The sequence below is a fragment of the Stigmatopora nigra genome, chromosome 13, assembly GCF_051989575.1.
Source record: "Stigmatopora nigra isolate UIUO_SnigA chromosome 13, RoL_Snig_1.1, whole genome shotgun sequence".
In the NCBI taxonomy this organism is placed as follows: Eukaryota; Metazoa; Chordata; class Actinopteri; order Syngnathiformes; family Syngnathidae; genus Stigmatopora; species Stigmatopora nigra.
The window spans coordinates 8,946,379-8,958,599 of NC_135520.1; the positions used below are offsets into that span (position 1 = coordinate 8,946,379).

The 12,221-nt window shown below is 40.8% G+C and overlaps 1 protein-coding gene across 6 annotated transcripts in view; it reads right to left on the minus strand.

The window, feature by feature from the left end:
- The window catches only part of qkia (QKI, KH domain containing, RNA binding a), a 44,083-nt gene that overhangs the window by 1,861 nt on the left and 30,001 nt on the right, over positions 1 to 12,221 (minus strand). The window contains exons 5-7 of one of the 6 annotated variants that reach the window (XM_077731009.1): positions 6,031 to 6,118; positions 3,900 to 4,340; positions 2,013 to 2,087 (exon numbers count right to left, since the gene is read on the minus strand). In XM_077731009.1, the coding sequence (XP_077587135.1) occupies positions 2,013 to 2,087; positions 3,900 to 4,340; positions 6,031 to 6,118 (604 nt within the window). Of the gene's footprint in view, positions 1 to 354; positions 2,088 to 3,899; positions 4,341 to 6,030; positions 6,119 to 12,221 lie in introns of those variants that run through there. The other 5 variants (XM_077731010.1, XM_077731006.1, XM_077731005.1 and 2 more) reach the window with 5 other exon arrangements.

Sequence of the window (12,221 nt, forward strand, 5' to 3'; positions counted from 1 at the left end):
TATGTGTCATTTCAGATGTCCACCGTTTGAGTGTGTTAATCTGGATTAATAGCATCACAATGAATGAAGCAACACCACATTGCTTGGCCAGCTGTTCATAATGGAAGAATAAAATGGTTGAAGCGTGGTGGTGGTGGGGGGGAAACTTTGTGGCATGCCAATGAAGCACTTAACAAATATGGCAACTAGCATAAAATGAGATAAAAGGAATTTATAAAAAAAATCTAACGTACATACACAAAAGGCCTTTTTTTTCTCTCTATTATAAAATCTGTCGTGAGTTCTGTTGCCGAGACAATGGATTAAGAGGTGTGGCATAAAAATGCTATAGCACAGGTGTATTTCTTTTTTTTTTTTTACCAACCTAGCCAGTTCAAATTGATTGTAAGTTTATTATCATCAAAATATGTTTACATGTGGACATGGCTTCAATGCCTCGTTTTTTTAATGTGATTAGTGGAGTAACAACTATTAACTATCAAACTAATGTTAAAAGTGCAATAAAAATCAATCGACCTTTTTTTTTTTACGATTCTTTCCTTTACTCTTTATTTAGCAGTATACTTTTATATAATATAAATATACACAAGAACCATAAATACATTTTGATATAAAAATGCTCCAATATAAAATGACAGTACCTCATGTACAGGTAAAATATTAACATTATATAGCTCACGATACACTGAAGGGAATGCAAGCGACCTAAAGCTCTCGGGCGTTTGTTTAACTCAAACGTTTGTAGAAAAATAAATTTCACCCCCTAAAAAATAATATTTAAATATTTAAGGGGAATATGGCTGGTCTCTTAGGACACAGCGAGGCCAGGAGATGCATTTTAAGCGCCAATCTCCCAATCAAAAGGAATGTCTTATAATTTCCTGCAAGGTACGACCGGTCGGTACTGGCTTCACAGCTGCATAAACCAAAATCTACTAAGATTACTTTTTGCCTGAGCATTGAAATATACACAGTGTAAATATATATCCTTGAGTCAAGAGCTCATTTGGGAAATGAAGGCATTTTTAATAAGGCTGACCAATGAGTAAGGCATGTGACTATGTGCATGATTCACTATAGTATACACATTTGTGTTTATTGGCAAGAAAACAGTGCAGAGTATGAAGGCAGTGGACATCCTGAGAGGAGAGGGAAATGAATATAGATATCAATAGTTGCTAAGGCACTCGTTATGAGATAGGCCTTTGTGTAAACAATTATATTTTTAGAAGCATAATTAAAGAGGGACTTAAAAAAATCTATATTACGATACAATAAATAAAAGACCAAGTTCGAGTATAATCTGTTATGTAGTACATCCATGACAAAAATCACCATTTTTAAGCGCTTCTTTTCTTTGAATTGCTGGAATACTTTTACCAAATTTGATGGGATACACACTATTATTTTTTTTAAAATGTTGCATTGCTTTTTTGTTTTAAAGAAATACATCCCATTAAATGCAGGCATTATTGTGATATTTTGAGGTGTTGCATTGGGCATGACTATGGTCACAAACCATGGTGCATTTATTTAAGATGATCTATTATATTCAATCTTTAACTTGCATTCATGGGCACACATGTCAAATCGATAGTTGGCTGTGGATTTTGATTCATAATTTCTTTTTATGAAGTACATATCAATGTGTAAATTGTTGATTATCTAACACAAAGGATTACTATACGTCGCGAGGGCACTATTTGAGGAGGATATTTAGGAGATCGCCACTATGATATGAGTAAAATGTTATACTTAGCAAATTCAGCCATCTTAAAAATGCCTTGTTTTTGCAAATGAGCTCTTTGCGAGTTAAAGACCTAATGTAAACAAACTGCACACACCACAACGCACCATTAAGCTGGTGTGTGGACATGGGGGGAAAGGGGAGAAAAACAAACATACAATAATACAGACAACACAATAGAGATTCCCAATTAAGGCATCATCATCATCATCATCATTGAAATGCATCAATTGATAGCAGAGTGTAGCTAAGAGACTAAACTGACCTCTGTCAGCGGTCACAATCCTTTGGTAAGGATGGACCCGCGTGTCATGCCGTCTCACTTTAGTAGCCATTGCACCTAGATTGTAACAGGTCCACAAGGTTAGAAACCATTCACGTTCAACATTCACATTATTCGTTTAACCATTAGGATAACAATGGGGTAATACAATAATACGCTAGATAATAGGACATATGCACATCACATAGCTTGAATAGAAAAATACAGTAGCACACAATACAATTATTTTGGGATAGTAATTAATATGCATAAGTTAAGTCATTAAATTCCACAGTGCTTCGAGTTCTCTTGGAGAAAGAAAAATATAAATGGGGTAGCTAATGGCTGAATGGGCTGTCTAGGGGGGAAAAAAGTTCCTTCCCATGGGCTTTGAAAAGGGCATATAGAGAAAGTGTTTTATTTTTACCTTTTTTCCCCTAATAGGTGGTGAAATAAAACGGCAATCTAGTGGTGATTGAATAGCGGTAGGCGTCACTTGTTCGGTTTAACGAAAGCTAATCAGCACCCTTTCTTCCTTTGACTCATTTCCACACCTAAGGTTTATTTGACGTCATCCACAAATATAATGGAACCTCTGACGTCTATTGTTGTCGACAGGAGCCAAAGATTTAACTTCTGAAGTAGAATTAAATCATTTAAAAATGAAGGATTCTTGCTCATCTGGTGATTTATCACTTTAGCTGGTAAAGGGATATCTAGTGGCCAATGAGAGGATCATATAACATACTAGTTGTCATCGCGAAACAGGTTGAGTTTCACTTCAGAGGTTCCAAAATTTAATGCCACAGGGATTGAAAGACATCCAAACGGCGGGCTATGTGTAAAGAAATTCAGTGTGGCGAGCCTTGGCAAATATATTTGTAGCCACCTACATGTCTCTGACGCGCCAGATGGCCTAACATGTCCCTGCTGTCAACGGAGCCAATCGTGGCGAGATAAAGTATTGGCGGCAGGTGGGCCCATGGAAATGTGTGAAAAAGGCGGTGAAGCGCCTTCCAAAAGGGGGCCTCTGCGTAGCTGAAGGCACCGATCGATAAAGTGAGTAAATAAAATACACTAAGCCGTTGTAACCCTGCGAGTTAAACAGACAAGGTGCACGTTACTCCCAAGGGTGGGGGGCACTATCCAAAGGTTAGCTAACCTCAAGCTTCACATAACATCGCAATGTGTCAAATTAAAGCGAGAGGAACATCTGGATTTGTCGATTTTTGCTGGCGTTTGGCGTCACTATTGTTCAATTGAAACTTGTCTCTTTGGTCTGTTAAAAGTACCACAGAGAACGGGTGTAATAGATGGGCCATCGTAGTGAACTGGACGACTGGCATCGAATGGAGGGGAAGCTTGGCTATTTACGCAAAGACCAGGTTCACCGGGGGTGAAGCTGAGACAACAAAGGGAGGCATGGGAGGAGAAGAAAATAATACGACTGGAGGAATTTAATGAACATCCCCAGCGGGAGTGACAGAGGGACTATCTGTGGGCATCAAGGCCTGCCTGCAGCAGAGAAAAATCATTTCAGAAGCAGTAGAAATCCGAAGGGATCTACTGCCAGACTGAATATGCCTCCAGGCCAGTGCATGAAAGGGTTAGGGAGCGGGCTGCGTATACGCTAACTTGTTTCTGTCGGGCTGCCTCATTTCAGACTCAGCTAAGTCCGCCGGTGTAAACCATGCAGAGTCGAGACGGTGTCTACCTGGAAGCGAGGAGCGAAACCGAACTATGTAGTGACCTTCGGGGCAAAATTGCTAGTCATTTCCCCCCTTCCAGTTTTGATGTTAGATCAAAATGTCCACATTAGCTACAGAGCGTCACCGCCTTTTGTCCACTCTGACCTCTCTTTAGTTCTTCAGGTGGACACCACGTATTTACCTTTCAGAAAGTCTTGACTGTGGCTCATGGTAGCCGTGTCCAGCAACCCGAGTCCGGGGTAAAACAAGCTGCCCTCCTGCACAGGCTGGCTAAAGTGGGCCGCCGTGCCCGCCGTACTCATGCTTCCCCAGGCCCGCTTACCTAAAACCCCACTGTGCTCGATGGGGTACTCCAGCAAGGAGGTGGGTGCCAGGGCGTAAGGGTAATCATAGGGGGTGGTGTAGATGAGCCCAGTGTCAGGCGTGGGCGGCACCAGAGTCGGTGTGCCGCTGGGCAGCATGGCGGCCATCTGAGCTGGCCGGATGAGGTTCATGATGGGGGCCCCGGCGGGAGTCTGGGCCCGGAGTCCCGGGGGCGGCAACACCTGACCTGTGGGTGCCGCTATAAGGCGGGGTCCCTGAGCGGCCGCCGCCGCCGCTGCAAGAGAGAACGCAAGGGTGGCTGCCATAAGCGAAGAGAGCGAAAGACAGAGGTGGAAAGAAGACAGAAAGACAAGAGGAAAAAGCCAAGTGGCATTGTTGGTTATCACAGATGAAATAGTGAAAGGTGAAAATACAAAAGGAGGAAAAAAAGAGTTGGCAGGGAGAGAGGAGGGGAGGGAAGGGGCAAAAGGTAAAATTAGTCCATGCAATGATCATGGTGGTGAACCACAAAGCAAAACAAAATACCCCTCACACCAAAACAAGCTTGCTGTCTTCCCAATGAAAAGCATACAAATCACCTTGGCAGCAGCTCTTACATTGAAATAGCATGAGGATTGGCGTGAACAACACACACACAGACCCAAATTGTTTTTGGCAACTTGGCAGAGGTGAAACATCAAAAGGCTGATATGATTAGCACAGTGAATGATTATAAGGTACAAACTCTTGACGAGTGCTAGAAATACATCGCACAGTTCATTTTAAGTTTACCTCGTTGATTTGAGATCCACCCAATCCATACGTAACCACTAAAACATTTTTTTGTGCACATATAAAAAGCCCAATACCAAGTCACATTTTTTTGTCGAATTGTCTGGAGTTGATTAGTGCTTCCGTAATACATTGGTAACTTACAATTTCAAGAGTTTGTACATGCCACATTGTGTAAGCGTCCCAAAGGGAAATGAAAAATAAAGGATACAAAATGATCCAAATAGCATCTGTTTTACCATTAGGGATTGGCACACTAATAAATATATTAATAGTTCTGTCAATTGTGAGGAACTAGTTGGTAAATTGTCTCTTGAATAAATTGAGACAGACATGGAATTGGTTTCAATCTCAATTGGGGGTGCCATAACTAAACCAACAAATTTTAGATCATACAATTAGACAACTATTTTAATAATCAATTCATTCCGTAGACTGGATTTGATTGATTTAAAATACACCAAAATAATCAAATCATAAAAAAAGAAATACAGTGCATTTTGATGTAATGTCATCTTGGGAGATTTTATGTAGAATTTGACAAAGCGCTAAAATGTCAATTCAATAGTCTCAATACTTTTAGAGCAAAACAATGCTGCTGTAAGCAAGCAATGTAGCCTAAGGTGAAATTCCATCAAAAGCCTAAATCACAGTAAGCATTTTTATTCATTCAAACATTTAGACACATCTAACAGTGAAATAATTGCAGTTTCATTGTGCAGCAATTGTGATCACAGTGACATTGAGGACTGCAAGTATGCATTTCGGTTATTAGTGTGGTTATTTGATATATTGTTGCTTCTTTCCTAAGCAGATTTGTGAACTATATGGCGACATGCAGAGGTTGAACAAAAGGAGCTCCAGCGGTGCGTTGCAAAGCTAAGAGCAAGTGGATATTGAGCAACCATGGCTGGAGAAAAAAAGATGGATGTAAAAAGAATGGATGAAGGAGAAATGTACATGGAGGACAAAAAAGGAAGGTCTCCTAATACTTGTGATGGAGCAGGTTATCACAAATGATTTGGTTATTTTGTGGATGCATATAATATGTACACAACTACATACAAAACATTGATTCCATGGTCATAACGACTTAAGTATGTTGCAATGTCGATTTGGTAAATTGTCTAAATTGAATGTGTAGCATGCTGATAAAAAAATTGGTGTTCTCCAATGAAATTTATATAGATTAGTGGTGTTAATCGTAGTTCACTTACGCGCTTTGACGTTGTTGTCTCGATATGTCCCATTGAGAATGGCCAACTCCATCAGCTGGATCTTCTTCAAATTGTCTTCTCCCTCCGCCTGTAAAAAAAGTAGCCGCCAATCAACACAAATGGTCTGAAATGCATCAAGGATTCCTTGACAATTAGGATTAACTTATTTGCTGTCATTGTGACTGAAAGGGCTGGTATTTGGGGGACAAATGCCAAAAGAGATCATATAAATATATATTCCTAAACCAAATCAAAAGATAATTGTAGTAATTTTCTAGACTCCCTTGTGTCCAATCAAATCCACAATAACCAGCCTGGTGTATGTCACTCCCATCATCTAATGCTTGGATAAATAAATACAAATGTGGCAGCCACTTTCATTACGGTAAAATTAGAGGACCCACATTCTCCATGTGAAAAGGAGAAGTGGAGACCAGCAATTGGGCTTGATTCTCACTCACAAATACTTTGGGCAACAGTCTGCGCTTATTGAGGTGCTGATAAGGAAAGAAGGGGAAGAAAAAGAGTGGGGTGAAGAGTTAATCTTCCCCTGAGACTCTTCTTGCTACATTGAGTGTGAGGGAGTGACTATGTGCAAGGTTAAGGGAAAATTGACAGGTTGCTCTCTCTTGACTAAATACAAGGGAGTCAGAAGTCACAGTGTGTGTGTGTGTGTGTGTGTGTGTGTGTGTGTGTGTGTGGTTCTGTGTGTTCAGTGGACCGGCCTTTCCAATTAATAAGACAAGAAAGTTAGCAGTCGTGACCACGATTAACGTTCCCCTTTAAAGATGAAGCAGAAGACAGGATAGAAACAGGAATGCAATTAGTAGCGCCACCGCACACTTTACAGTTCTTGAATTAAATTATGATTGAACGCATAACGAAGTTGCGGCACAGGTGTCAGTTTTAAGGTCAATGGCAAAAAAAAAGCCATAACAATATATTATTTAAATAATATGTATCTCCAAGGTTTAATGGTTCAAAGTGAATTAAGTATTGGAGATATAAAGAATTTGTGCAGTTTTTTCAAATCTGGAGACCCTAACTAGGCTTTCTAGTTTCATCTCGCTATGATTGGTACAAGGGTGGTGTTTTACATTAATTGTTGACAGAAATAACGATAGCAGAGTAAATGAAGAAGCATCAGATCATTGGCTAACAAATTAAATCACCCATGAGAAGCACCAAAAAAAATCATTACTAATTCCCTATTGCAACACTCGATGTGGACAGATTAATTAAAAATTCCAAACAACAGCAGCAAGGAGAACCAAAAAACAAAAGGCAGAGTAGACGACAGTGTTTAATCACAATTCATTAACTTTTCAGAACTTAAAAAAAACTAAAGCACAAATGAAGGCTGCTGCGTTTATGTCTCTTTCAAGATGCATGCTCTAGTTGGCATAGGTGACTGTTGATAAAGAGCTAGTGTGATGCTGGTATGATGCTGCATCTACAACAGTCGGACTGCAGCCAAGTTGTCAAGTGAATTCCATCTTCACAAAATGCAGTTTGTAGGCTAAATCCCCAACCATATTTCAATTTTTTTTCCCAACAGAAGCTAATTTGATAGATTCACCACTCTGACATTCACCTACATTTTTCCCCTCACATTGTCTTTCCACCAGTATTCTGTAAAACCTAGGCAAGTACACTTGGCAGTTTAAGTGTTCCAGTTTGCTCGAGACAGAAGAGATGACAGCTCGGCAATGTCTGCACACATCAGCTGTGAGATGTGGGGGAGAAGAACCCAGATCATACTGTTCGGGACCGTCGGGAGTGGAGTACTATTATTTTAGAACATGTCGTGTTGCGAATGCTTCCCAACCGCAGACGCTGCTTGGATCAATGTTTGATGATCCCCATGAGGGACCACAGTTTAACTCTTTAATCTTGCCGCAATTAAGAGACTCTTTTCTACAGATTCACCAGCTATAAAACATTAACGCAAAAAAAGAGTGCATGTCTGTAATGATCTGCAAACGGCTAAGCCCGAGAGACTAGTGAGGGATAGTTGCTTGCGAGACGGATAAAAGAGGAAGTTTCCCTTTCGTATTCATAACATGCACACATGTATGCATGTACAAGCAAGCTTCTTCCTTCCCTCACCTGTCCATCAGTGGATCAAAATGCCACTCAATAAAGCGGCTCTATCTACGAGAATCAGATTCAATCAATGAGGCCTATTTGTGCGATCAGCAGAGCGGTAAAAGCTATCAGGGAGGAGTAGTGGTGGGGTAGCGCGGTGTGGGGGGGTTGTGTTAGTGAGCTAAGGGAAACTGAAGGTAGACAGCAGTGTGATGAGATAAAGTAGGTTAGTCATGTCCCACTGCCTTCCTGACACTGTTGCAATGGGGTCACACCATGCATGCTAGATTGTCAATTGTGACTTTCGCATTTAATTCATTCATTCACCGCCAATGGTGCTGATAAAAGTACAAATGGATTGAATGTCTGTTGCTGTAAATGACACCATATTAGTTAATATGCGATCTTGAATTAATCTCCAAAATCTGTAACAGACAAATCAAGTTTATCTTTAATAATCATTGGCGAAAGTAATATCGACTGTCGTTATAGTATCGATCTCTATGTCAAAACATATCATCCCTCCAACATTCCTAATTATCCGCTATTAGTGCACCAAATTACAATTCCTTGTCATCCCTGTAACAAGATGCAACAGATGGGCACAATATCTCTTACTTTCATAGAATCCTGGCCTGTTTCTTTACAAGAGACCAAAGGTGTAATTGGTGGGTTCTATGACAACCAAAAGAGTCGCTCTATATAGCAGCCCAGTTTAGAGCAATTAAATAACAGGTGTGCAGGGAGATCCTCCGGCAGGAGTAGGAGAACAGTGACAAAGTGTAAATGATGGACGAGAAAATAGAGGCGGAGCGGGATACCTGGAGAGAGTACGAGACAGCCCAGTGAAAACCAATTTGCTTGCTCCCTCGCGGGTTGACACAAGCAGTGGCTTGCTTTCCATCATTGGCCTCACTGCCAGTCACTGCAAATCTACACACACTTGACCGCACGCACGTAATCTGTTGGGCCTTAGCAGGAACAGGGTTAACCTCTCCAAACCAGCACAATTACCTCCGAGGTAAACATAACCTACCCTGATCGCCTCCTGGGATAAAGCATGGGGTGGAATAAGGTAGTGAGTGGGGAGGGATAGCCCAATAAGGGGGAGGAGAGGATGACTTTATATGCTGCTGAAGGGTGGAACCAGTAGCGACAGCAGCTTTTTTATACACCATTTCCTATTTTTGTTTGCTCTCTTCCCAAACTAACATCTGTTGGAAAATGATTACTCCCACCACGCTGCCAAGATGACTAATCAACAATTCCACACTCTACACGAAAAGTGGCATGCTTGAGGAGAAGGAAGAAATGTGCAGTGGTAATGGGCCTCAAAACATTTCAACAGAAAAATAAACAAAATGACGAAGCTCATTAATTTGAGGCGACTGAAGCAAATGTATAGTGTGTATTAAAAAGAGGGAAAAAATATTGAACTGGTTAACAAACCTGACCCTCATTTTTAGGTTAGTTTGGTGTTGGGCAACCCAGATGCCTGATCCACATGCGGCTCTTACATAATCCTGCTGTGGCTGTCAGTGGCTTTTGAAAATGAGTTTTTCATTTGACAATATTTCTGATCTTGTCAAATTGAAGAAAAATGCACATTATTGCTAAAAAAATATGCCGCATAGGCGCTTGGAAGGTTACCCCAGGATAAACCCAAGAACCATTTCCAAAGAAAATAATAACATCAACTAACCTCATTTAGGCAGCCCGATGGGTGAGTGGTTAGTGACTTCCTTTCGCCAATAACAAATTCCACTCTACAAAAATTGTAATCATGTAATCAAAATGCTTCGTTATATTTTACTGGCAAGGCTACAGGCAGCTGGGGGACAACAATGGTTTTCACGGATAATTTGCCACATTTAACAGACAACATTCTTTATCCCATGACAATGACAATGCCTGCTCAACATAACCTTTGAAGGTCAATATGAGGGAGGATGTGCCTTTATAATTGAGAAAATAACCAAATCAATGCAATGTCTGAAAACACTTTTACAACTTGAAATCATCCCAACTTTTCTAGCAAAGCATCTTTATTTCCGCTTCGCACCTTTTGCTCCCTCCCTGAGTCCGAGACAGCTCTGTTAGCGACGAGCTCCATTAGTCATGCAAAACCCGCCAACACCCTCGCTCATTAGCATAGACGTGAACCTGACTTCAGTCAGATTATTACAAACACTTTGCGGCTGCTCCTCCCCATTACAGTCAATCAAACGGCTTAGTGAAGTGGTATTGAAGTTCAGACGGTAGCTCTTGTCCTAATACTGTACTTCCTGCTCATTACAAAACTGACCAAGTCCATGGCTTTAAAAAATCAGTTTGATGTAAAATATTCATCTAATTGAGTTTACTTGAGTTTTGCTTGGAAATTCTGAGTGATGATGTTCATTCTTAAAGCAGGCTTGCATTTCATGTAACATAACAGCATTAAGAGTGGATTAAAGTTGACATGAATAATATACAGAGTATATACAGAGATAACAGCACAATCATTGCAGCTGCATCAGATATGATGAATGATGTAGCGGACTAAGAGAAGGCAGGTTGATACAGTTGTACAACATGGTGTTGTACAACCCAACAAGCAGCTGTCACTCGTCTCTTGTTCCTTGTTAACCCCTGTCAGCCTTAACATCAAATCTGTATCCTTCATATGGTCCCAAATTCTACTCTCCTCAACCCTTTGTATTTATCCCTTATTCGAACAGCCTGCCAGACGGTGTATTGTTCTGTCACTCGCGATCCTTTAATGCCCTCCAATCGAGCAGGGAATATCTTGGAGGGATTTGGCTAGGGATGATTTGGAGGGAGCTTTAAATACTGGCGGAGGATTTGCATCAGATTTTGAGATCCTGACTCAGAGATGATCACCGCAGCTTTAGTGAAGGACAAAAAAATGAAAAGTAGAATTGGAATGACTCCAACATAGAACCTGCCTGGTCCGGCAGAGTCAATTCTAGAAACCAAGTCTTTAATGACTTCAGGAATACCAATTCCATCTGCAACACAACTGAAGCAGTACCAAAAAACAGTTAAATCCTTATCCAGCCAAATTGTATGGTGATGCTTTCAAGGATCTGTGTTCAAACCAACCACGACATTTTGTGTTGGTTTGCAGGTATGGCCTCTACTCTGGTTTAATCCTGTCAAAACTTACGTGGGTAACAAGGATGTGTGTGTGGGAGGAGCTAAATTACCCAATCACCCAAAGGTGAGTTTGCGGTAATCCTATTTCCTTGCAAGAACTCTATTAAAGGGATCAAAGTGTGCCAACGTCTGCGTTTACATATTGCAGAAAATAAAAATTGGGTTTTGCTAAAACAAGTTAAACTGGAATAATAACAGAATTTATGTTGATGTCCATTTGTGATGCATGGTTCTAATTATGACTCAGTTTCAGATAAGCCAAATAAATATCTAGAGTATATATTCAGACATAGTGACTTCAGTGTTTTGTTAAATTTCGATTGGAAATGTGGCCAGAGTTATCTCTACAGGGGCACAGTTTCTTATAGGTGAGAGCCACCTGTCTGGCCCATAGGAGGCCATTAAAGTGTGACACTAGTAGGGATGGGCAGATGGAGAAAGTGGTTGGACAAATAGCAGGAAGGATTCCTTTTGCCAAGACAAGCTCAAGTCCCTCCAGCAGAATGTGTTCTGGCTACAAGGTGTTGGCATAAATGCAACTAATAATCTCAGAAAAACATGTTTGTTAAGGTGGTATTGCGTTTCCCCTCCTTACTGTAAATAAATGGATGGGCAGGCGGCCCGCGTACGTACCTGTATTTCTGGCCAAGTACTTTTGGCTGAAATCATCAAAAAATGTACTCTTGTTCAAAATAATAGAAAATAATTTGAGCTGTCCTTTTGGTTTATTCTTGTGAGGCAGCATAGAGCTGCCAGCAGAATACAAGACACAAGGTCATCTGACTTAACATGGCAGCTGCTGTGACACTCACACTAACCCATAGGATTCTTATAAAATGTCAGCATACATCTTAAGAATGGTTAGCATTGCTGCCTGGTGGTTGGTTCTAAGGTTGGTGTTGTGAATCTGGGGACTGTCCCGACTGTGTGAGCTCGTTTGTTTG